The sequence below is a fragment of the Taudactylus pleione genome, unplaced genomic scaffold (genome assembly GCF_031769625.1).
Source record: "Taudactylus pleione unplaced genomic scaffold, aTauple2 ptg000265l, whole genome shotgun sequence".
Lineage (NCBI taxonomy): Eukaryota > Metazoa > Chordata > Amphibia > Anura > Myobatrachidae > Taudactylus > Taudactylus pleione.
The window spans coordinates 10,909,901-10,935,139 of NW_028284667.1; the positions used below are offsets into that span (position 1 = coordinate 10,909,901).

Genomic DNA, 25,239 nt, shown 5'->3' on the forward strand with positions numbered 1-25,239 from the left:
ACATTGTATCAAAAACAAACTGCATTATGGGTAAAGTAATTAACATTTTTATTCATATTGGGCTGTCTATACTGCATTTTGTTTTTTAACAACTGATAGTTACACTACACCATAAAATTCACTGGGAAGCCTGCCCACATGGGTACTGTCCAAGCTCCCACATACAAATAAAGACAGTCTATAAAATCATCATATCCTTTTCCAACATGGGAGTATCCACCACCTATAAGGGTCATGGTTAATCCCTCAAACAGAGAGAAAGATAAATATGCAAAACTTACACTGGGGGTAGTTTAATTTACATGCCTGTAGAAATAGGGAGACAAAATATACATAATTTTTTTTTTAATATATATATATTTTTATATTTTTTCAGTTATAACACTTACTACATGCAAAGCACTGTTTATTAATTTCTATATGTCAACAACACAGGAAAAGAGGGCATCAATAACAATATCGAGCGGTAGGCCACAAGATCCCCCAGTGTGTACGGACCATCCAATATGTCGGCGCTTTGGCGCTGGCATCCTCGGCAACATCGCTGGCTACACACATCGTTTAGTGCAGTGGTTCTCAAACTCGGTCCTCAGGACCCCACACAGGTCATGTTTTCCAGGTCACCCAGCAGGTGCACAGGTGTATTCCTTACTCACTGACATATTTTAAAAGATCCACAGGTGGGGATTATTTGACTTGTGATCCAGTGAGGAGACCTGGAAAACATGCACTGTTTGGGGTCCTGAGGACCGAGTTTGAGAACCTGTGGTTTAGTGTGTACCCAGCTGCAGAAGATCCTAGCAGTTGCCCTGCACATATTGTACATATTGGTCTCCTTATAAACGCTATAGTGTAAGTGATATATTATTAATAATTAACACTATAGATGATCTATACTATAGTATAGGTCAGGTAGTGGAGTTTCTGGGCAACTGGAAGCCCCACTGCATTGCCTATGTGACCCCAGGATGGAGGTTAGTAGTATATGTCCTGGAGAAAGGGCGGGTTAGTGTATGTTCTGGGTACGGAGAGGGGAAGGGGAGTTGGCAGGATGGGCAGTGTATTTCCTAGTGGGAGGGAATGGTAATATATTAGTGTATTTCTCTGGGAGGGAGGAGTGAAGGGCTGGTAGTGGTGAGGTTGGGAGTAGTGAGCCTACACACGTTTATAAGGTAGCATAAGCTATCACTTTCCTATTTTGTATTCTCAGGGATGGGTTCCCTAGACATTTCTAATACTTAGCCCCAACAAATTATTCCTTATTGTCATGATATGCAATAAGATATTTTACTATTCGGGGTAAAATGCAAGAAATAATAAATATGCCCCTATCTCAGCTGTATCTCTCTCCCTCCTGTCGTTGTTCTCTCCCTCATTTTCCTTTGACACTTATTGATGCTTATTGCATTGATTGAAAACCTATTATCATGATTTACTAAGAAAGTATTGCTGTGGCAGGTGAGTGTAAAGGGGCCTATCCATTTAATGACATGAAAGTCTGAACATCCAGCGTTCAGACTTTCATGTAGCTGAGGTGCGGGCATCGCACTGAAAGACGTTCACTGAACGTCTTCAGTGCAGGAGCCCAACCTCCCTATCTATTAACATGCCGAACCTGACGACCATTGTCAGGTTGACGGGCATGTTCGATAGATAGTCGGGGTCGGCAAGGACCCAGCGTGCACGCGCATTGTTGGCCCTTGCTGGCTATCCACTTGCAGACGTTCTGCACGTTCCGACCAAAACCTCCTGGTTTTGGTCGCATCGTGCAGAAAGTCGGCAAATGGATAGGCCCCTTTAGTCAGCTGTCCAGTGATACTCACTTATAGCTTTGTCAGGCCAGTCTTGGAGGTTTATGAATGCACAGTGGAACTGATTGTGTTAACCCTTGAACAGGGCAGTATTAACCCGTGGCCGTGCCCCTAGACTTTCAGGTATTTTTAAAAAATATATATTTTTTGCATGAGTAGAAATATTCAGTAAAGCACATCTCAGATGCGGATAAGATGTGATAAATTTGGCCAAATTTGCATTGCGATATTTGAATACATCGCAAGGATGTGTCAGATATCGCATGCATGGACAGAGCTTGTGAGAATGCTCTGTCCATGCGAATCCTCTCCTCTCCTTTTATACAAAAAATATCCTGAGACTGCCTGTGCATGTGCCGCCGGCTCTCACGCTCAATTTACACTTACCTCATTCACAGGGGTGTATCTGCCCATTGGCCAGGGTGGCATTCGCCAGGGCCGCCAGCCAAGAGGGGCGCCATCCGGGGGTGCCACCCATGGCCAGGGGATAGAATGAAGACAGGGCCGCCAGGACTGCAATCCCCGGTACGCCCCTGTGGCTCGGCAGCTCCTCAGTGCAGCAGCAGCAGCAGCAGCGATGAGACGCACATTACGCCATGACAACACACGCGCCTTGTTAAAAAACAACAACTTTATTTATTCTATTGTACCAGGCAGCCGCCGGCAACCAATGGCGGCTGCCCAGACCTTGACATCTAGGAACTTCCTAGATGTCAAGCTCCTGGCAGACGCCATCGCTTGCCTGCGGCTGCCTGGTACAGTACATAGAATAGGTGATGGCTGGGGAGACAGGAGGGAGATGGGGATGCTGGGCAGACAAAAAAGTGGCTGCCTGAAGAATCAGAAGGGGGTGCTGGCTGATAAAACATGGGGCTTGGCTGGGGATACATAAGGAGGGCTGGCTGTAGAGACGTTATAAGTACAGAGTAATTATTCAGAAAATATGGGGGGAGGGGAGCGCCAGTCCATTATTTTGCCAGGGGTGCTTGGACCCCTAGATACACCCCTGCACACCTATGCTTTTCTATCAGGTCCAGAGCTGGTATTCTTATGCTGGCCATACACCTGCATGATCAGCTTAAGATAAGATACACATACGATTCCCCGGAGCTCCCTGGCAGTCCCGGCGGCACGATTTGTTGTTTGTCATTGCACATGATCTGTCGTATGATCGATCGTGTGCCTCACGCGCTCATCAGGGAAAAGTCACTGAAATTACTTTAATGGACACATGTATCGCATGCACAAAATAAACAGTACAATCTGCACACGATACGATGGATAATATGGGCTGCACATCTGATCATACGATCCGTTTTAGGAGCGGCGGGAGCGCGCATCGGATCGTATCCTACTCCAAAAATACACGATTCATCGTAAGACTAGTCGAAAATCGGGCAATCGGCCCGAAATCATGCAGGTGTATGGCCAGCATTACCGTGCATGCATGGTTATCAGATCCTTTGAGATTCTTCCCCAAAACATTTTGTGGAAACGTAGCCCCTAGGGTACAGTGGCTAACGCCATCTAAGGGTGTTTTTATGTACAAAAATATAGAGATGGCATCAGATTTTCTGGTGATAAATCATTTTTGCAGGACACCTCATAAAATAGCTGGTTTTGAAAGGTTTCCCACAAAAATGTTAATAAATAGGTCTCCTAGATAGGAGAGGGGGAAAGAGGTGATGGAGGAGGAGAGAGAGAGAGATAGAACTACTATAATAGGAGGTAAAAAGAGAGGATTGATAGAGAGGAGGAAAAGATGCAGACAGAAAGAGATAGAAGAGAGAGGGATGAGAGCAGCAAAAAAAAAAAAGAGGGAAAACAGAAGGGATGAGAGTGTGAGAGAAAAGATACATGCATGATAGGTACAGCAAAGTCCCAAAGCTTCATAAAATTAACGATATACTGTAACAATCGTTGTAAAGCAGACGTATGCTCCATGCTATCGCATGGAGTGTGAAGGTGCTGTTCTCACACTGGGCAGGAGGACTCGGATGCACCCACCCCAGCCATCCCCCTGGGGAGACGCACACTACAGAAGGCACAGCTAGTGCTATGTGACACTTATTGCAGTCTCCAGCAGTGACACTGACCGGAGTGATGCATTGAGACATTTCGACATATTAGGATTTAACACCCTCCTCCCCTTAGCTATATTCTTGCTGCTATTAGGTGTGGGAGGGGGCAGTATGCACACCCCGCCTCGCTCCCCCTCCCCGAGTCCCCGTACTCACGCCTTGCTCCAGGCACAGGCTCATGGCAAGGCACGGATCCTCCAGCCTGAGTGACTGCTGCTACAGGCACTGTGATATCCCCGGGCGCCGATACCCACTCCCGGGGAGTTTGTGAGCTACTCCCCCTCCGGGGCTTATCACACAGGGAGCGCAGGACACTACTTTTCAGTCACTTCACTATAAGGAACAGCGACAGTGCGCCTGTGGGATGATTGCCATAATGTGGATGCAGCCTGTGCAGAGAGCAGGCTACGGAGCTACTAGCAGAGTATAACCGGCATCTCCTGGGGATCGGGTCCGGCGCTGCAATGTTGGGAGACTCACTGTTCTGTGATAGGAGGCTGTGCTATGCTGTAAGTATTGTACGTGTACCATCGTGCACTGTCAGGTGTATGTACCCTCTATCCATGGATACAAGTCAGGGAGAAGTTTTGGCTGAGATTAAATGCCCGTGTTAATTTTACTATTGCTTTTACTGTATTATCCATGTGTGTGCCTGGCTGATGTACATGGTACTGGCCATGTGTTACCATACTGGTTATTATCCATGTGTGTGCCTGGCTGATGTGCATGGTACTGGCCATGTGTTACCATACTGGTTGGGTTGTCTATAGAAGTGTCACCATATAAAATCACACATTTTAGAACCAGAAATGTAATGTATATAGTAGTGGAGCTGTCACTTGTTTCTGCGATGTAGTACAGTAGTCGCCCGGCCTCAGTTGTACCATATCCCCAGCAGCAGACACTCATATATAGACCACATCTGCTGTGCCCGCCTATAGCTCAGCATATCCCCAGCAGCAGCAGGATGTATGTTTATGTATACTGTAGACCACATCTGCTGTGCCCGCCTATAGCTCAGCATATCCCCAGCAGCTGCAGGATGTATGTATACTGTAGACCACATCTGCTGTGCCCGCCTATAGCTCAGCATATCCCCAGCAGCAGCAGGATGCATGTATACTGTAGACAACATCTGCTGTTGCCCGCCTATAGCTCAGCATATCCCCAGCAGCAGAAGGATGTATGTTTATGTATACTGTAGACCACATCTGCTGTGCCTGCCTATAGGCGTCTCATTCTGCAATAGCTCTAGCCACTGATTTATGGCATTATCTCTGATGGGGAATGTGCAAGGGGGTGAAGTCGGGGCTTTATTTGTACTGAGTTAAGTGGCTATGCAGGACAGATCTTGTACTGGCCATCAGCTGAGAGTGAAGTATCACTGAGATTGTGAAATACTTCATTTTGGGTTCTCAGCTGAAAGCCAGTTGTTTGTAGAACATCTGTATTGAGTAATGTTTAAGTAAAAGTTCAAACCCTCCATGACATAATCAGACATCTGGATGTTTAACTTCTCTATAAAATATTCTGCAAATGACCATAGGAAATTCCATCTGCTCTTTACTCCTACATTTGATCAATTATTTTACTGGACCATTGAATATATTGGCACTTTGCAAATCTTCGCTGAGCACTTGACTTATTTTATCTTCATAGATACAGAAATATACATACATAGAAATAACTCTCTATAGTAACTGAACAATACAAATTTGCATAAAACAGTTTATTCACATGGCCAGATTTGTATCATAGTGTTATACTGAATATTACACCTTTGTAAAATGTATACTGTACATTTGTTGCCTTAGTTGAAAATGTATCAAATTTGATTATCTGAAGCTGTTTTTGGCTTTTCACATACTGTAGGCTTCTGAACCTGTTGTATGTGTTCAGACACATGAAAAAGTGTCTTTGTTGCTATATTGTGATGTTACATGGGTCCATGGTTTGCTAACCACTTCCTCCTTTTACAATGCATATGTTAAAATAATTTCCTTTTCTATTGATGTGAGGCAAGTTGTTTAATGTCTGCCACCAAACTATTTGTTTAATGCTGACGTGAATGAACATTTTTATTGTTATTTTCAGTTTTACTACAGAATGTTATATAAATACATTATATTTCTCTTCTGGTACAGTGTGCTTTCCTCTTTTTTGTATGCTGACTTCTTCTGCAGCTTTGTTTAGAATGTAGCACATTCATTTTATATCAGTTGGTTAATCATCTCCTCCATGGACGTGTTTAGGTTAGCTACTGTTACTACAAATGGCAAGTACAGCATTACAAGGTAGTAATTGGTGCGTGCACTTCCACATACCTAGAAAGAAAATTCTTTCTACCCAAGAAGAATGTTTCAACAATAGGATTTAAACATGTCCCCTAGGCATGTGTTATCTTCCTTGCATATGTAGTTAAGTTTTTCATGCCGATGGCTTGCAAGTATTGTTACTCTGTCTTTTATTTTGATGGCTTTAATAACATATACATGGATTAATTTTGGGATTAGACATAATAATTAGGTTTATTAAAAATATCTTCAATTTTGTATCTGCAAAGTTATATGGCAAAAGCAATATCTTAGACCACAAATTATATTGCACAACAAAAATTACTGTGTAAGATATATTACCGAAAAGAGATGGGACATGTATCAATCCTTTATGAGGAGGAGAATAATTAACAACTGGAGTAAAAAGTTATTTGAGAATTCCAAACAGTGACTGTGAAATTCTCAAATGTTGTTATTTTACTTCACCCCTATATGTCTGTCATGTTATACACATGGGTGAATACAGGGTTCTGTACGCTTGTAGGAAGGTGAGTTGTATGGAAGCTGCCATTCATATTAATAAAGTAAGAATTCCAGGATGCAAGGCTAACTATGGATAATAACCTGTAACTGTATGCTTTGTATCAACAAACGTGACCCGATCCTTCCCAGTGTTACATTGCACAGATTTGTTTACACCTAATAGGTCACGTCACTGAACCTAGTGCTCAAACCTCATTGCTAAATGCACAGAGCCCGTTGGTCCTACCCTATATAAAAATACATTTGCTGTATGTAATTACATTTTTGTCAATTTAGGAATAAACCATGACACACTAGTAATGCTGCTTTCACCTGCTTCTGAATAGAGTGTCAAGTAACAACTACCCATAAGTATGCACCATTATCTTAATTTTAAATATGTAGTTTTATTGGCTGTATTTCATCCTAAAGGCCTAGTGTGCCAAAATTAAGGAAACAGGAAAGCAATTATTATAATTCCATTTATGTTATTACCCAGTATTTACAAAGCATAAACCTTTTCCATAGATCACTCTTTCTGCACAAATGTAATCATTTATGCAGATGTTTGAGATCTCTGGGAGTTCTTTTATAAAAGAAGTTTACAAACTGAATATAGTGTAAATACAACCTTACATCCATTGCGGAGGAGATTGGTATAATTTCATCCGGCATGCAGATTATCAGTATCATTACAATCTAATTGTGGATGATCTATAGCATCACATATAGCATGTAAATAATCATTATAATCACATCCAGGGGGTGGGCACTGTGAATACTGATAGGCCACACCCCAGATGTTATGTTGTGTCTACACAATAGGACATATTTTCAGACATGGTGTGCAGCTGTTTACAGTATATTTGAACCAATGTTTAGAGCAGTTGTTGCTTTTGAGCATTTTTAGTCTATGTAAGTAAACTGATCTTTTGGGCTACTTTGCATTCACTCGGACATAAACACATAGGCACTGTCATCTTATTGCATCATTTGTGGCTTACAGCATTAGTTCTGTATTTGAGCTTTCTCCTATATGCCTTCAATGTTGACACTTCTTTCACACTTTCTTTCAATATATGGAATTATCTTATCAATTTTAGTAACTTGATAAGATTCATTATTCACAAATATACAGGTAACATCACAATTGCATATTTTTACGTATGATTTAGTCTTGGTGAAATTCAAAGCAACTTGAATTAATACTATGTAATGACTAAAGAGTTTTAAAAAAAATCTTGAGATTATTTTGTTTTTGACTGTTTCATTATATAAATTACTAGGTGTTGCCCGCAGCTTTGTCCATGATGAAATTGCTTCTGCCAACATTTTTTTTATCTGAAGTGTTCTAGTTGTATTGCTTTGCATAGGGGCCCTGTCATGGGAGTGGTCCATGTGACCAGCAGCACTATACAGACAGTGTCAATGTCACTGTGTGCCCTGTGCACAGACTGCTATGTTGCCTATCCTATTCAAGTGAAGGCGGGCTCAAAGCACCCCTCCTCCCACCCAGCCGCGCGCATTGTGCCACACCTATCTTATGCATTGATGATGTCAATAAATTTTGTTTTTGCTTTTGCTCAACTTCAACTTGACTGTTTTGAGATTAAACAAAGTGCAGTTTCCACTACAAAATTATCCATTTTCATGAAAATCAGTTCAGTAGTTTTTATGCCAGCTTTGAAACAGACAAACACAACATTCTTATAATAGTATAGATATAGGTATTTTACTTTGATTCTAGACTGTAAGTTCTCATGAGCAGAGCCACCATACCCACTGTCTCAATGTCTTCACCAACTTCTTTACACTTGTTTTATTTTCATGAGTGTTTATAATTCATATAATTTGTCATTCTGACCGTCCAATGCTGCCGCGTTTTGTGATGCAAAACTTGACTAAAACTTGCCCCTTCACCTTACAATTTTGTTGGTGAAGTATAGGCAACATCTCTCTAGTACTATCATTCCCAGTATCCACTGCCAGAAGACTGTAGTGTGTTGGAATGTGCCTAAAACTGACAAGACATGTATGGGTTTAGTCAGCCAATTTGTTAATTTGTTAGAATTGTATGACTATTGCTACATGTGTTGCCCTATACTGACAATTCAAAATCTGAACATGTTGAATCAGAGCTCATCTGTCAGGGAGGTAAAGCAGAGTGAACAAGGTACTCCACCTGTGCATGTGTAGATTGGTGTGTCTCCAAATTGTTTATGGATCCAACCACTTTACATTCAGAGGTTGCTGTTTGTACCGTGTTTGATCTATTTAAGCCTAATGTAGGAAGTTGGAGAATGTGTGGGTGATGGTGGTTTGAGATGGTAGAATTTGGTTTGGAAGTTGGATACAAAATTGTTATTGAGTTGGTCTAGGAATTTCACTATAGCATAACATTCAATTAAATGTCAACTTGTGCCTTTAGCCTTGTGATAGATATATGCTTGTGTCAATACAAAAACATACATGTTCATTTGATTCATTCTACATAAAAGTTTTCAGTGCACAATGGGATTGATATCTGGTATTATGACAGGTGGTCCTGTTATCCTAATTCTTCTGTACCCCTTTTACACATACCTGTAATGAGGCTAGTATGAGAGCATTATCTATTTCCAGTAGAAATATTATTTCAGCAAACACTGATCCTGTAACTCAAGAGTAAAACTTTAATCACCTCATCCAGCAAATAGACAGCGGCCCTCTCTGTTTATTTTAGCTTTGTGGATGCATGCAAAAAATGATCTGTATTATTTGCTATACGTGACTTCACATAAGTTATGGGTGGCACAATGCTGATATATTATTTACATTTACTTAATTCTCCTTTAGTCATAAAAATATAAGCCAACTGCTTACATGGAATTGTTGTGAAATATTAGATAGATGATATATAGCATATATGTACATATAATTATACCTGTATGTACTATTGCATAATCCTTAGCATTTCTTTTTTACAATTAAAAAGTGATCCTTCTTCACATTGCATTGCGCAAAGCTGTCATCTTTCATACCATTGTGATCCTTTATCAAGCACAAATTATTTGATAATATTCAACTCCTATTTTATGGATTGACTGAAACACAGCAAACGATTTTGGAATACAATAAAAAAAAAAATGTAAAAGTCTAAAAATGAGACACAAATGCTGATATAATACAGGTAACATCTACAAATAATGCAAAGAAAATAAGAAATAAGAATAATAAAAAAAGGACCTGGTACAGTATCATCTATAGTGTATCACCCTCTTTGAACTATCCCTTCATAAATACAATATAATTGTTTCATGTGTAGTATCCACTAACTATATGAACATTTCAAATTCCTATTGTAACTATATCCCCTTTCTTACAGGTACACTTTATATACAAAGTTTGTTTTATGATATCACATACCATACAGTATACTGCCAGCTATACTTAGAGTAGGTTATGTGGATTTATTGACTGAAAATGTATGTTACACCTTTGTTATGCAAATTGTAGTAAATTCTAATCATTATCAAATGGAAGTTTTCACCTACTTTTGTAGAAATTGAGGATCAGGGCCATTCATTATAAAGGTAATACAGGAGATATCACAGATATTTCCTGCTTACCCTTCTGCCAGATCTGTCCCACAGTCCCCATACACTAGTATGGGGTCCTAAATTCATAAAGCTCCGAAAATACAGTATTTCTGAGCTAGACTGGGGGAGCATTCGCCATTTTCAGATGGCATTTGCTCCTGCACACCAACTCCTTCCCAGGAGTCCTGGGTTACGAAAAGGGATCCTTTCATATCCCTCCGCCCCTGTCCAGTTTCTTCCGCTGGTTGCCGGGCTTTTGTGCGCCTGCATAAACTCTAGTCTGACTCGGCAGTGTTAACTTTCACTGCTCTGAAAGGAGCAGCGAAAACATTTGGGGAGACAGCTGATTTTCAGATCAGCTGTCCTTGCGCCGGAGCAACAATGAAATGTATAGTGTATAGTGTTTACCCACCTTTACACTCTGAATTAATTCCTTTGATGTCTTATGTGGTCACATATTCTCATTTGATGTGCTGCACATCAGATGGGATGATGCGACGTATGATGCGGTTCGATACCACTAACATTGTAAATGATACAACGTATCATGCAGTGTGTATGTAGGCACGATATATCATTACAACGTATCGGCCCATCACAAGATCGCCGATCGTTCAGGTGTGTACCCAGTTTAACACACTGTAGATTTAATAAATTAATTGAGTGTACATGGAAGTAGATGCGTTCCAGGGTGAAACGCAATTAATTTGGTGGGCATAATTGATAATGCTGAGGAGTATATAAGGGGTCACAGGTAAGGGATCTATTATGCTGCTTTTTGGGATCTAATACCTGTGCTTTAACATGCCTTGTTGCTGGATTTTTAGACAAAGGTCTATGTGATGTATTTGCAAGTTTTGAAAGATTAAAACGTCTATTTTTTATTTTCATGAAAACCATGTGAGTGCCCTTTATATTTATTTCAATAAATATATCATATGTCCTACTTATGCTGGGCATACACTGCCAGATAAAATGTCTGTCAGACCGACAGACATTTTATCTGGCTGCCTGCCTGCCAGCCGCAGATGTCGCCGGCATACACTGTGAGAGAAATCTCACAGTGTATAGCCCGACATCCGCGCTGCGCCCCCGGGGGAGGAGACATTTCCCTGTTCCTTCCGTAGGAAGGAACACAGGAAATGTCTGTCTGTCGGCCGCGCTGGGCATACACTGCCCGATGCGGCCGACAGTTTCCCGGGTAAATATCGCATCGGACGGGCATGCTGGACAATCCAGCATGCCCGACCGAGCAATATTTAACCCTCGGTCGCCCGCATGCACGCTGCAATTATCGCGGCGATCCGCCGATATCGGGCGGATCGTCCCGATAATTGCAGAGTGTATGGCCAGCATAAGGAATGCAAATGCTCAAATGTCGATTTATTTATTTATTTTTTTAATTAGACGTTTGTAGTATTTTACAGACTTTTTTTTTTTTTTAAAGTCAGTCCTCATTATGTTTGAATTCATATTATTGATATATTATGGATATTTTTTATTAGTTTTTTACAGTTGGCATTTAAGATTCTCACTGAAATATATTTATTTGTTTATATACATCTTTATTAAATGAATCATATGGGAATTGATAGTATAAAAAAAAGAGGATACTGTGCAAACAGTGGCCTTTAAAAGTACTTAATGGAAGATTTTTCCAGTTTTACTTACTGTTTACTTTCATGAAGATTGAGCCCATCAGCAAAGCTTAAAACCTTTTGTCCTATATAGATTAAAGTAAATAAAAACAACTATTTTATATAAATCCTTTAAAATTCCTACTGTCTATAACCTGGTAATGTTAAAAGGATAATTAAGAAAGGCAAGTAGGCATGTCCTTATGTCCTTTCCGCGGCCTCTGTGCATTTCCTAACATGCCTGCTAGAGGAGATAACATATTTGATAAAGCAAGCTTTTTAACATGTACATATCAGTGATAACAGAATGAGGAAGTGATGGATTGTTCACATACCAAGTCGTTAGTCTGTTTAGGTGAAACGCATTTCTTAAAACAAAACAATAGCTGCTAAGTGTTTTATGTATCTGCCATATGTTGTTAGTAGTTTTACAGTTGTATCAAGTCTGTCAGTCAGCTGCTGTACAACGAGTCAAGGATGTCTGCATTGAAATCTAAGAGCACGTAAAAGTCAATAATGGCACATTCAGTAGAAACATCAACGTGGAGCTGGGAAAATAAAAGTGAGTGAGAGGCAAGGTTATAGGAAATTCATGGCTTCTGGTTCATGGGAATAAAGTGATGAAAAATACAGTGAGTGGGTTCTGAGTGCATGAAACAAAAGACAAGATATAAAGAAAATATAGAAAGGAAAATGTGACTGTAAAATCACAGCAGTATTTAAAAAAAAAAATGAATATCCCTAGATTTTGTTACTGTTTCATTTGCATTTCTTTACAAGTTTACTCCTACAACAAAGCTTTGCAAACTGCACTAGGCCGACCTCTCTTGTGGAATGAGTCCCTTCTATATGCTCTTTCCATCACTTGAGGTAAATTATTATCCAGCATATCATAATTAATAAAACAAATAGGTTCCAATTGTTCAGCATATTCTACAGCCACCTAACTGACAAACACAAAATACATTTCTAAAGGCCAACCTATTGTTCATATATATGTGCAAAGGCCAAGTTTCTTCCTGCAATTTTTGATCTGAATTTTTTTTTTGCCAATGCTCCATGTAATACTGCATCTTTTGTAATGATAAACAAAAATAAATCTGACTGTTTTCTTTTGACCTCAATGGATTTTGGAGCACAATACAAATAACAAACTAAACTGCAGAAAATGCTACACATGCAAATATAATGCAGGTAAGTTCTACAAATAATGCAGAGAATAGAAGTACAGTAATAAGGAATAACAGCTCTGTGTATTCTTAAAGGCACCTGGGTCTGACTGATGGTCCCTTGACTCTCCCCACTACCATCTAAGGAGAGAAAAATCCTCCATTCCTCATTTCCTAATACACCACATCTAACACCTAGTTTACATTGATAGCATAATGCATTAGATTTTTACAATGTTGTGGTGAATCTGATCTCTTATCTCTCATGTTTAATTTCATCATGGCCCCTCATCTGCCCTGTTAGAATGACCCCTCTCTCATCACTGCCGCCATTGTCTCCTCCCCTTGGCTGCCCATTACCTTTATAGGCCTTATCCACAAAATGGTAAATAATCAAACAGCCCTGGAGAAACTCATTATGTCTATCCACTTGTCTCCTCATGTCTGATGCCATTTCCTATGAGCCTGCTGCTCCTTTTTTCCTGTGTGCTCTCTTTACCTTTCAATTATATCACCTTCTTTCTCTTTTCTTCATATTTGTTTCCCTGGTCATCTACACTATTTTCTTTATCTTATTTGGGGACGAATTATAAAAAATTCTATAGGGGGCAAGTGGAGAAGTTACCCATAGCAACCAAATTCTAGGTATCTTTTATCTAGTACATTCTAAACAATGATAGCTAGAATCTGATTGGTTTCTATGGGTAGCACCCCTGCTTATTTTCTTTAGAATGTTTGATAAATCTCCTCCCTTGTATTTGTTCCATCCTCTTTGAAAAAAATAATTTTAAAATAGCAAAAATCCCTACCTCCTGCATTGTTCCACCATCTCATATAAAACTGGCTTTGCTTGTTGAATAGGTTATTTTTTTAAGCTGTTGCCTGTTCTTCACTGTGATGTACTAGGAGAGGCTTACAGAGGAAATATAGGGAAGATACTGTAATGGGAATATGTGTAACGCAAGTTGATTACATTTAAATGTTAGGATACATGTTGAGGTTATACCATACATTGCTAAATAGCACTTCTCATAGTGTGCTTTTATATGTTCTCATCAGCAAGGTTTTGCTGGAAATGGATTTCCAATTTGGCGACTATGTTTGCAGTTTATTGGCCTTGTGAGTGACCACGCTCTAATTTAGCATACCTTTTATATTTCCCACTACAGCAAGGGAGTGGTTTGTAAATACAAGGTAGTAAAAAAAAAAAAAAAAAGCATAAAAAATTAACAATCACATTTCTATACTTCCCCCTACACGGTGTCACCCAAGGCATGTACCTAGTATGCCTATATGGTAGGCACAGTCTTTGCCAAAGTCAAGTTCTCAGTTCTTTATAAGGGTGACACATGCTATATTGCTGTTATCTATGTAATGTGCTCATAGATTTAGTGTCCCCGCTTCCCCCTCCTCGGCTGTGTATGTTACACTAGCGTAAGGAGTACTGAACAATGTGGAAATGGAAGAGCAGAAAAATGAATTTAGGTATAATCCATAGATTGTCAGTGCAGTCCTTTAGAGCGGAGTATTCATTAGTTAAGGTTTTAGCTAATCTCCAGATTGTACAGCTTATAGAGATCAGTGGTCAGGGGTTAACTGGGACAAATTGCCATCAAAGTATCTAGGACTTATTTTGACATTACAATTTGCATAGATAACACAATAAGGATTTCAGGTGTCTTGGAAAATCCCTTGCTCTATATGGATGTAATATGCTGGCTTTATTTTAGACAGTTTCATTGGCTGTTATTACGATTCAAGCTTATTGTGTTATAGGAGTATAGCTGCTGGCCTTTTCGAAGAATTCCTAAAATGCTACCAGACAATAAAATTACAACTTTGGACTGGACAGTTAGAAACTGATGAATATATTGACTTCTCAATATATATATATTTGTGGCACATCTTTTTGTCTGTATTATTTATCTTATTTATATGTTTAAATTCATTTAATTGGGAAGCATCTGGCTAAAACATGACGACAAAGATGTAAATACTTTATACAGCTGCAAAATGTTTTTCTACTTCAGGGTCCATAGGGTATCCACAGGATACCTTGGGGTATAGGTGATGACGTCAGGCACGGACACCACAGAGTTAAATTTTCAGCCTCCCAGGATACACCAGGGTCCCTCTCCTATACCCCACCCCCAAGCCAAGGCAATTCAGTTTAGTGGGTGTCCGGCCAGAGGTCGGATCACATTCACAGAGGGGGCTGTAATAGCCCCAGAAGATTTCTTCAGAGTGCAGCTGTGGCTGCACAACATGAGCCTTACAGCATGGACAGTCAGTACTGACGTCCATGCTGTCACTCCTACACCCCTCCGGTATCAGAACGCCGGTACCGATCCGGGGATGCTGGTAGGTAGGTAGCTGGGGTCACAGCTAATGGTGACCCCGGCTACCTGGACTGTGGCCGGATGTACAGGGGACAAGGTAAGCGGCGGGGTCCCGCGGTGGGCACCCGCCGGTAACACAGTCCTTTTTGGTCCCCAGGCAGGGGGCTCCCTGGGGACCGGCTGCGCGTGGGGCCAGGTACTGATCCTGCGCCTTCCACTAGACCACCAAGGACAGCGGACCGCAGCATGTGCGGTACAGAGCGGCGTCCCAGGGGTTAATAGCAGGCCAGGGGAGAACGCCTTCCCTGTCAAACAGCCGGCGTCTCCCCCGCTGCACAGTGCCATTCCACAGCGGTCTGAGCGGGCTGTGTCAGTGCTCCTCCCCCGGGCCCACCTCCTCTCTGCTCCTCGGTGGCCATTTTCTCTCTGCATGTACTGGGGATGGCAAACGCTGCTGAAAGCTGATACAGGTGCCATTGCGGTCCGGGTCCCCCGCATACCTCTCCTTCAATAAGGTCAGTGTATGCAGCACTGTTTCCTACCAGGCTCTGGTCTGTGTAGTTGATTGCAGTGCTTGTAATGCAGGATGTTATCTATGCATTGTATGTGACTTAAATGCTAGCATTGTTTGCCTGTACTTTCATTTCTGACTGTCAGCCATTTTCCTATCCCTGTTCTTCTTCTGCTACAGCCCTTGCGGTGCGGTGTTGCAGGGTGTTTATTACCTCACAGTAAACGTGGTTTTTCTGTGTGGGAAGTCACATACGCTCCGTTCACACTCCTCATGTCGGAAAGTGAACGAGGATATCCTCATCCAGCTATAATGTACTGATATAATGTGCAGTTAGCGGAGGGATATGTAGACGCTGAGGGTTTATGGAGGGCATGTTTTATTATATATCACACCCCATTTCTGTCACTGTGCCTGCACAAAAAGGGACCGCCCTCGGCTGGCTAAGATGCTTACAGCCCTTGTGGGCAACGCTCCCTGTGTTTCCCCAAAGGGGTTATCGCAGCGAGTGGTGGTCTCATCACATGCAGGGGTCCCTGGGCAGTTGATGGTACCCCAGTGTATCCTGTTTTTCGCCCCCCCAGGTCTCGCAAGAGCCTGTGTGGGTGAATTTATTGTCCAAATGGCATAGCACCTGATGGACGTTTTACAGGGGGAGTCACCATTTCGGCCTTCTAAACGGCCTTTCGGGTCTCTAAGGATAATAAGGACATGACGTCTGATGACGGTGACATTATTGACTTTTTCAGACACGAGCCCCTTCGTGCAGAGGAGGCGTAGTCTGGGTCTAAAGTCTATATACCTGGCCTTATACGGGCAGTCCATGCGGCTTTGGTTATTACATATCCCCCGTGGCTAAATCCAAATATGCCTTCTTTAAGGATAAGGTTGTTGCCACTGTAATTCCTCTATCTTGTCAGGTGGATCATTTAGAGGAGGCGTGGAAAATCCAGGTGAGCGGTTCCAGCCTCAAAAATGGTTGACCTTTTGCATACCCCTTTGCGGATAATTACTTTTCCGAATGGGAGTTACCTTTACGGGTAGATTCTCATGATACACGCCTAGTGAGGAGTGCTACGTTGCCCATGCCCTCCAGGTCCTCCTCGAAGGAGGTTACAGATTGTAAGGTGCAAATATATCTAAAATCCAATTATTCCCTTGCTGGAGGGGCGTCCAGGCCAGCTATGGCCGTGTGCTGGGGGGCCAGAGCCATGGAGCGCTGGGTATTTAACTCGATCTCTGCACACTGACTCTCCAGCAGAGCAGGTGGATAGTGGCAAATTCTCAGAGACTTAGCCACGTTCAAAATGAGACAGTCTTACATATAGCCTGCTCCTTTCCAGAATCTCCTCGGCAGCAGTTGCGGCTCGGCAGCAGTAGCGGCTCGCCGCTCCCTGTGGTTGCGCTCTTGGAAAGCGGACGCAGATTCCATTTGGAATGCTTTGCCTTTTACGGGACAGGTCCTGTTTGGCCCTCATCTGGACACAATTGTGGCCCCGCAGGCAGCAGCTACGTCTGCATGTCTGCCATCGGCTACAGTCCCATCGGAGTCTGGGGCTTCGTCTTTTCGGCCCTGTGAGGCCAGGGTAAGTCTAAAATACAGCTTTCCAAGACAGTAGCCAGGAAATCTGCTCAGCCGTAAGAACAGGCTTGGAGTACAAGACGTCCTACTCCCAAGTTGGACTATAAGCCTTCAGCCTCACGGGATGGGCCTCCTCTCGGGGGACCCCAGAGTTGGAGGCCGGCTTCTCCAGTTTGCCCAGTGCTGGTGTCTGACCACCGCAGACACTGGGGTAAGAGAAGTATTTTCTTGAAGGTATGTCCTCTCCTCCCGGTAAAGGCCTCCCAGCCGGTTTTTCGTTGCAGGTCTTCTGTCAATTCAAGACAAGGCCCTGTAATTTTTGAGGGTGTTACACTCTATGCTCCAGGCAGGAGTTATAGTACCTATTCCGTTGCCCCAAAGGGGATCGGGGTATTACTCCATCCTCTTTCTGGTACAGAAACCCAATGGGTCTTACCAGGAAATCCTCAACCTCGAATCCTTCAACAAATTCTTAAGGGTTCCTCGGTTCAGGAGGGGGACCCTGCATTCCATCATTCAATGGAGCCTGGGAATTTTGTGGTGTCGTTGGTTATATTCAGGGTGACTACCTGAATATCCCTATTTTCTTAGCACACTAGTGTTTTCCTCAGGTTTGCAGTGGTCGATAAGCGTTTCCAGTTTCTGGCATTGCCCCTTGGTCTGGCCTCCACGCCTCACGGTTTACCAGGGTCATGGCAGTTATGGTAGCCCACCTGCGGATGCAGGGGGTCTGCTTGTTACCCTATCCGGGTGACCTCCTGTTGTTACCAGGGTCTCCAGAGATACTTCAGTGCCATCTGCAACGGACAATATCTGTGTTGCTACGTTACGGCTGACTGATAAACTGGAAATGGTCCTCTCTGATTCCTCACAGAGGATGCTCCATATCCCAACATCTGAGGATCTTTGTGATTGAGGTAAAGATCTCTGCATTACAGGCAAAGGTACGCAGTTGCCTGCAGAGTCGCCGAGTGTCTATTCACTCGGCAATGTGGTTCCTGGGTTCCAGGGTATCACTGTTCAACATGGTGGAGAGTACCCAGTTTCACTCTAAACCTCTAGAAAAAATTGATCCTCTCCGGATGGGATGGGTTGCCCCATAGGATAAAGTCAATAGTGCTTTACCCGGAGGCTTGTCTCTCTCTGGCCTGGTGGCTGCGGAAAGCTCACCTAAACAAAGGGCACCCCCTTTGGGATTGCGGACAGGGTCCTTCTGACAACGGACGCCAGTATCCGTGGCTGGGAAGCAGTGATGGGTCCACACTTGTTCCAGGGCGGGTGGACACCAGCAGATTATGCACTTCCCAAAAACATCTGAGAACTCTGAGCAGTATTCAAGGTTCTCCAGCATGCAGGACAGGTCCTCCACGGAAATACCATCATGATTGCTTATGTAAACCACCTAGAAGGTTCTTGAAGTCAGGCGACACTGACAGTGGTGTCCCGAATTCTGGCTTGGGTGGAAGGCTATATCCCTGCCATCATCGGCAGTGTTCATTCAGGAATCCTCAGATGGAAAGCAGACTTTCTTAGCCATCAAGACGTGCATTCAGGGAAATGTCCGCTTCATCAGGAGGTGTTCAATCTTCTGGTGAACAAGTGGAGCCTTTCAGAGATGAGACTCTTCTGGTAGACGTATGTAGGTCCAGTGGACCTTCCAAGTTGTGTACCTCGTCCCTTCTTCCTCCAGTAATAGCAAGAAGAAGGCACGCTCCTGCTGATAGCTCCAGCATGGGCCAAACTGCACTATTACTCAGATCTTCGGAGCTCTCAGTTAACACTCCGAAGCTGTTGCCTCTACGCCCGGACCTGTTGTCTCAGGATCCTGGCTGATACCCAGACCTGGGTTGTCTGTCCTTGACGGTGTGGCGGTGGAGACTGCCCTCTTAAGGTCTAGGGGTTTTCTAGCTCTATAGTTAACAGGGGCTCTGTCCATGCTATGAGCTTGGACGCTTTTATCTGCAAGAATTTACCATCAGGTATGGCATACTTTCTTTCAGTTGTGTCGCCCTAGAGGCTATGCTCCTCGGGTATTCCAGATATCCAGACTGTTGGCTTTCCTGCAGGTGGGCTTAGATAACGGTCTTTGCCTTGCTTACCTGAGGGTGCAGGTTTCTGCCCTGTTAGTATGGTTTCATCGTAGGATTGCTACTCTTCCTGAGGTCCGCACCTTTGTGCAAGGTGTACGTTATATTCAGCATCCCTTTGTTCCGCCGGTGGCTCCTTCAGATTTGGCTGTGGTCCTTAGGGCTCTCCGAGGACCGCCATTTGATCCACTGGGCTCAGTGGATTTCAAATGACTTACGGCTAGGACTGTATTCCTTCTGGCCTTTGATTTGGCCAGTAGGATCGCAGAATGGGGGGCTCTGTCATGTAGACCTCCCTTTTTCTCATCTTTCCTAGTGCTTCGCACTTGCCCTGGTTTTTTACCTACAGTGGTGTATAGTTTCCACATCAATGAGGAAATTATAGTACCGGCCTTTACTTCCCCAGCCTCCTTGGATGTGGTACGGGCTCTACGAATTTAAGTTGACCGTACCAGTCCATTTAGGAAATCAGACTCTCGGTTTTGTCCTTTCTGGTTTCCATAAGAAGGGTTGGCCTGCCACTACGCTAACTTTGGATTCACAGGTCTTCCTGTTCCATCCTCTGTGAGTCCTTCGTTGGCAGCTTGACGTGGCACCTCAGCGGTTCAGCGGTGGTTGGCAGCCACGTGGTCATCTGTCCATATTTTTGTAAGGTATTATGCTTTTGATACCTTCACCTCTCAGGATGCTTCCTTCGGGCGGCGGATTCTCCTTACAGCACAGGAGCGTCCCCACCCTTAAAGGATTCTGCTTTGGGACATCCCCAAGGTATCCTGTGGATACTCTATGGACCCTGAAGTAGAAAATATGAGCTATGGTAAGAACTTACCCTTATCTCTATTTCTGCGAGGTCCATAGGGTTCCACAGGACACCCGCCCTGTCGCACCTGTACTGCAGATGGGCTTTGATCTGGTCACCGGTTTCTCCATCTCCTTCTGGTGAGAATGTGATTCTTGTGTGTTCCAGGCTTTCTTCTCTCTCTTTGTTCTCCTCATCCTGTTCTCCTATGGCTTGTTACGAAACTGAATTGCCTTGGCTTGAGGGTGGGGTATAGGAGAGGGACCCTGGTGCATCCTGGGAGGCTGAAAATTTAACTCTGTGGTGTCCGTGCCTGACGTCATCACCTATACCCCAAGGTATCCTATGGACCTCGTAGAAATAGAGATAACAAGGGTAAGTTCTTACCATATCTCATATTATTTCCTGGTGTGTCCTGTGATTGAAGTAGATCTACACCATTCATTTTTCTGAAAAAGTACAATTTGTTCCAAGATTTAAAAAATAAAATGTATATAATTTAGTAAATTTGTATTGTTACTTGTAACCCATCTATTAATCAGTAAAGATGAAGACCTTATTCACAATAAACGCATCTTCATTAACCCATATAAATGTATGATTTCACTAGGCTAGACACAAACCTGTTGATGAACTGACTGGCATTACCTACCATGTTTATAGGAAAGTTCTGAAGCACCTTGAATATAGAATTCCAGTTTTTGGCTTGGTAGGCAATTGGCTTTTAAAAAATGTAGGTTCAATCAGTATATTCCTCCTGATGGAAGTATAATCCCTATATTAGTCTACTTTCAAAATGAAAGAAAACTGGGTAAGGGCATGTATACAAGTACATGTTTAAGTAAAGTTAGTGATTTAGACAAGATGGTTTCCACTGAGTAGAATCTTTGCCTAAGTAAAAAAAAAAAACCCAGTTTAAAAGAAACAAACAAAAAAACCATAAAAACCATGTAGATGAAATCCCTTGTTTATCCGATCATACAAATAAGTATGTTGTTGTGTAATAAGAATAAGATTGACTTAACTTTTATATACAAGAGGCATAATTGCAGATATTTTAAATAATTTACAAGGCTGTTTGCTGCTGACACATGTCATGGCAGAACATCATGTATGATGCTGTGTTGGTAAACCTAATAAGTGTATAGAGCCCAGAAGCACAAAATAATGAGAATTACATGTAATATACACGGTAATAGGTGTGTTCAATTGTTTTATAATAAAAAAAACTGGAACATTGCCTGTGATAAGCCACCTGTATATATTCCAGGAAATTATAAACAGTTGATAACTATGATGTATCAACATAAAAAAAGTACAGCAAGGGTGATTGTTATTGTTTTGTCTTATTTCACCCTCTTATTTTATGCTTCCATCTGTTGAATTTGTAAATAAACCTTTTAATACATTCCTGCCTATAAACCTCTAAGATTCACCTGCCTAGAACCTCTAAGACAAAACCTGCCTATAAACCTCTAAACACAACGCTAATTGCGTACGCAGTATGACCGCAAATAAAGACAGGAGTGGAATCTGTGGTTCCAACGCACAAGTATTATTCAGGTAAAAGTACAGTCAGTTACACGCAATCTATACATACACAAGTTAGGCGTAAAAGGAAATAATACAGACCCAAGTACGGTTATACATACGCTGCGCCTCTGGACCAAGAGATAGACTTCTGACTAGATATCCTCAGTTCACCCAAAATTCAGCATGAACTGGCAAACCAGTGTTCGGACACATGTATTTATTCCCCCCCAGACTGAAACAGGACAAAGGGGGAACTTCCTGCTGATCTCATTGGTTCCCAGAGGAGAAGCATATGTAACGACACATTTAACAGGTTGTTTCAAATAGACTTTCCCTGCCTCTAACAGCCGGAGTCTTTCTGGTAACGCCTCCAGTAACATTCCATCAACTAAACATTTTGTTGCTTGTAAGTTCTGCGATCCGTAACTTGAGTTTGCATGATTCGATCTCTCCACCGATAACATCGGGATTCTGTAAAAAGCGTACGCATCAGAATGAAACCAAACACACCTTGCTTATCATGTATAATACCTTAGATATCAAAAACCTCTATTTCTTAGCATTTAAACTAACTTAACCAACTTGAATCATACAATTTGATGCTAATGGAACCTTGTGTGCGAATATGTAGTGTGTGAGTATTCGGGGTTTGATATAAGGACGCTAGTTATTAATGGGTGAGATTTAAGTGCATAATTTCTCATACACGAAGTGAACATCCAGCAGTGTGGATGGCTGAGGGTTGTAGTTCTACATGCCCTCTGTCAGCAGGCCCCCACCTGTTGTGTGTTCAAAGGAAAACAAAACCTCTTTTGTTCTCACAGACTCTTGTGTGAAGTGCAAATGTATTACCACCTCAAGCTGTGGAATTTGGGGCCATTCTGTCTAGGATTCAGACAAATCCAATTGTGTAGATATTATATTACAATTGCCACAACTATACTTTATCTGCATCCAGGGATTCCCAATTTGTATGTAAAAATACCCATTGTCTCTTCTTATTTACTTTTACTCAGAAAGCTTGTTTTTCCAGTTGCCCTTGGTAGGTTAACAAAAACATTGCCATCTGTTCTTAGCTCCTGAGTTATAACTTGAATTGACGCTGACCACAAAAATGGTGTCTTGCGATCTCATTTCCAAAATGGAGTCTTGCGGCCATTCGCAAGATGGCGTCGCCGCAATTAAATTTTAAACTGAACTTGTCTCAGCCAATTATTCAACTTCGACACATCTTACTATTTCTTTGCCTCAATTATATAAAATATAGTTTTTCTTTTATATAGATTGATTGCTATGTATGTATTTTTTTATTGCAACATCTGTAACATATTATTGTCTGTATTTACAGTCAAATATCTACATTTCCCAGATAAATGCATATCTCCAAGAGAGTGGCTCTAAACAGTCTCTCCAGTCTCTGGGTGGGTGAATGCACCACCTTTTAAATTTCTAGTCCAACAAAAGGTGTGTGTGTGTGTGTTTGGTGCCAAATGATACCGTAGGAATTTATTAAATAATCACTGGTTTAGTCACTGTTTTGAGAAAGGTCACAGACAGCGGGCAAAACGTTGCCTGTACAGTAAACACCATTCTGCTTCATTAAATGTATTTTGCACATATGGCTCACTCATGGACTGGGCGAAATTATCTTTCAAAATATATTCTTTAGAACACTACAAGAATTTCTTTATGAATGTTCATACTATATTTTACAAATCATATAAATGTTATAGTCACTTCACTAAAGTTAATCATGGTAAAAAAAGAAAAGCATATGAACTTTAAATCCTAATTTTTTGATGGTTTGCTGATTTTGGTTTAAACTAAGCAAAATTGTTTATCTTAATGGATTGTTACTGAAATGGGAATGGCCTTTGACCTTTCTTTTAATGAATATGCCAAAATTGTTACCATTGTATGTTCAGTATTTTGTCCCAGAGGTTCAGACAAGCAACTCTACAGAAACTACCCACCATTGTCTCACGCTTTCTTCTTTATAGAATAGGTATCTTTAGACCCCTTTACTACTTTATTTGCCGTCCTTTTGGATTTCAATCTCAAATGAGCCTTCAGGATTTGTCCAAGCAAACCCTTAATAGATACTAGTGCTGAAGAGTTTTTTTTTCTTTATCTCGCAGCTTGCATGGGCATGTAAAAAGATGTAGGCCTAATTTGTCATGCTAGGATGTTGAACAATAACATGCACGTATGTTTTTAACAGTTTTCTAAGTACTATAGCAGTGTTTTCAGAGGCTAATTTAAGAGGTCAATAAGATATCACCTATCTTAATTACTAGAAAAAAAGCTTATGTAGACTGGCCTTTATTGTACAGCGCTACAAAATATGTTGATGCTTTAAAATATAGAATGCCAATCTCCTGTGCTGCTTCCTGTGAAATATCTGCTGAGCATGAGGAAAATTCACATTTTGTACATAAACATAAGTTACTTATTTAGTCACAGTGGTAGACATCCCGGTTACATTTTCTAACAAATGTATATTTTTAGCTGTCTGTGAATAATAATTTACATATTTTACTAATTAGCTGTTTTTATTTTATTTAAATAAATAAGTGCTTGAATTATGCATAGCAACAGTTTTATGTATGAACTGATTTTAAATAATTCAGCTGATTAAAATCACAGAGCAGGTTAGTTTACCAAAGGCTCTGCTCTGATCATGCTAATTCATAATGTTATTGCAACATTTGAAATACTCGTGTCCCCTCTTTCTAGAACTAGTGAGCCAGAAGGGGGCCTCAAGACCAGGGGAAGTAAACACTTGCTTCATATATTTACAAAAGACAGAGTGGTTGTAGCCTATTTGCCATGTTCTTAGCCTACAAGTTAATATCCAGGGTCAAGCTACATGGTAATCAGCCTATACCAAAGGCTGTTTTCCTTCCTATGGTATGAGGCACATTTTGAGGCTTTGTGGAGCTTGAGGATATCAACTTATAATCCTTGAGTCACTTAGGAGGCCAGAAAACATGTGTTATTATTATTATTAACAACAACAGTTATGGTGCGTATAGACGGGAAGATCAACAATGATAACGATATTGTTGTTCGATCTCCCGGGTGTGCTGGACGATCGATATCGATCATCCAGCACACCACGTACTCAAGAACGACTATAACGACCCGTGATCAACGATCGCGGATCCCTATAGTAACCTGGTCGATATGCAGGTTGGCCTGCATGCACGGGTAATTATCGATATCGACCATACGTGCCCGCAGATCGTTGGTCACCAAAAAATGGGCGATATGATCCATATCGTTATCGTTCATATCGTCCATTTTAATCGTAC

The 25,239-nt window shown here is 41.8% G+C and overlaps 2 protein-coding genes across 2 annotated transcripts in view; one reads left to right on the forward strand and one right to left on the reverse strand.

Moving 5' to 3' along the window:
* Positions 1-4,034: 4,034 nt before the first annotated feature.
* ARHGAP6 (Rho GTPase activating protein 6) overlaps positions 4,035-25,239 on the forward strand; it is a 295,952-nt gene continuing 274,747 nt past the window's right edge. The window contains exon 1 of the mRNA XM_088481200.1: positions 4,035-4,401. Within this exon, the coding sequence (XP_088337326.1) occupies positions 4,357-4,401 (45 nt within the window). The 5' untranslated portion in view covers positions 4,035-4,356. The remainder of the gene's footprint in view (positions 4,402-25,239) is intronic.
* The window catches only part of AMELX (amelogenin X-linked), a 129,739-nt gene continuing 116,857 nt past the window's right edge, over positions 12,358-25,239 (reverse strand). The window contains exon 6 of the mRNA XM_088481180.1: positions 12,358-12,453. Coding sequence (XP_088337306.1) covers positions 12,358-12,453 — 96 coding nt within the window. The remainder of the gene's footprint in view (positions 12,454-25,239) is intronic.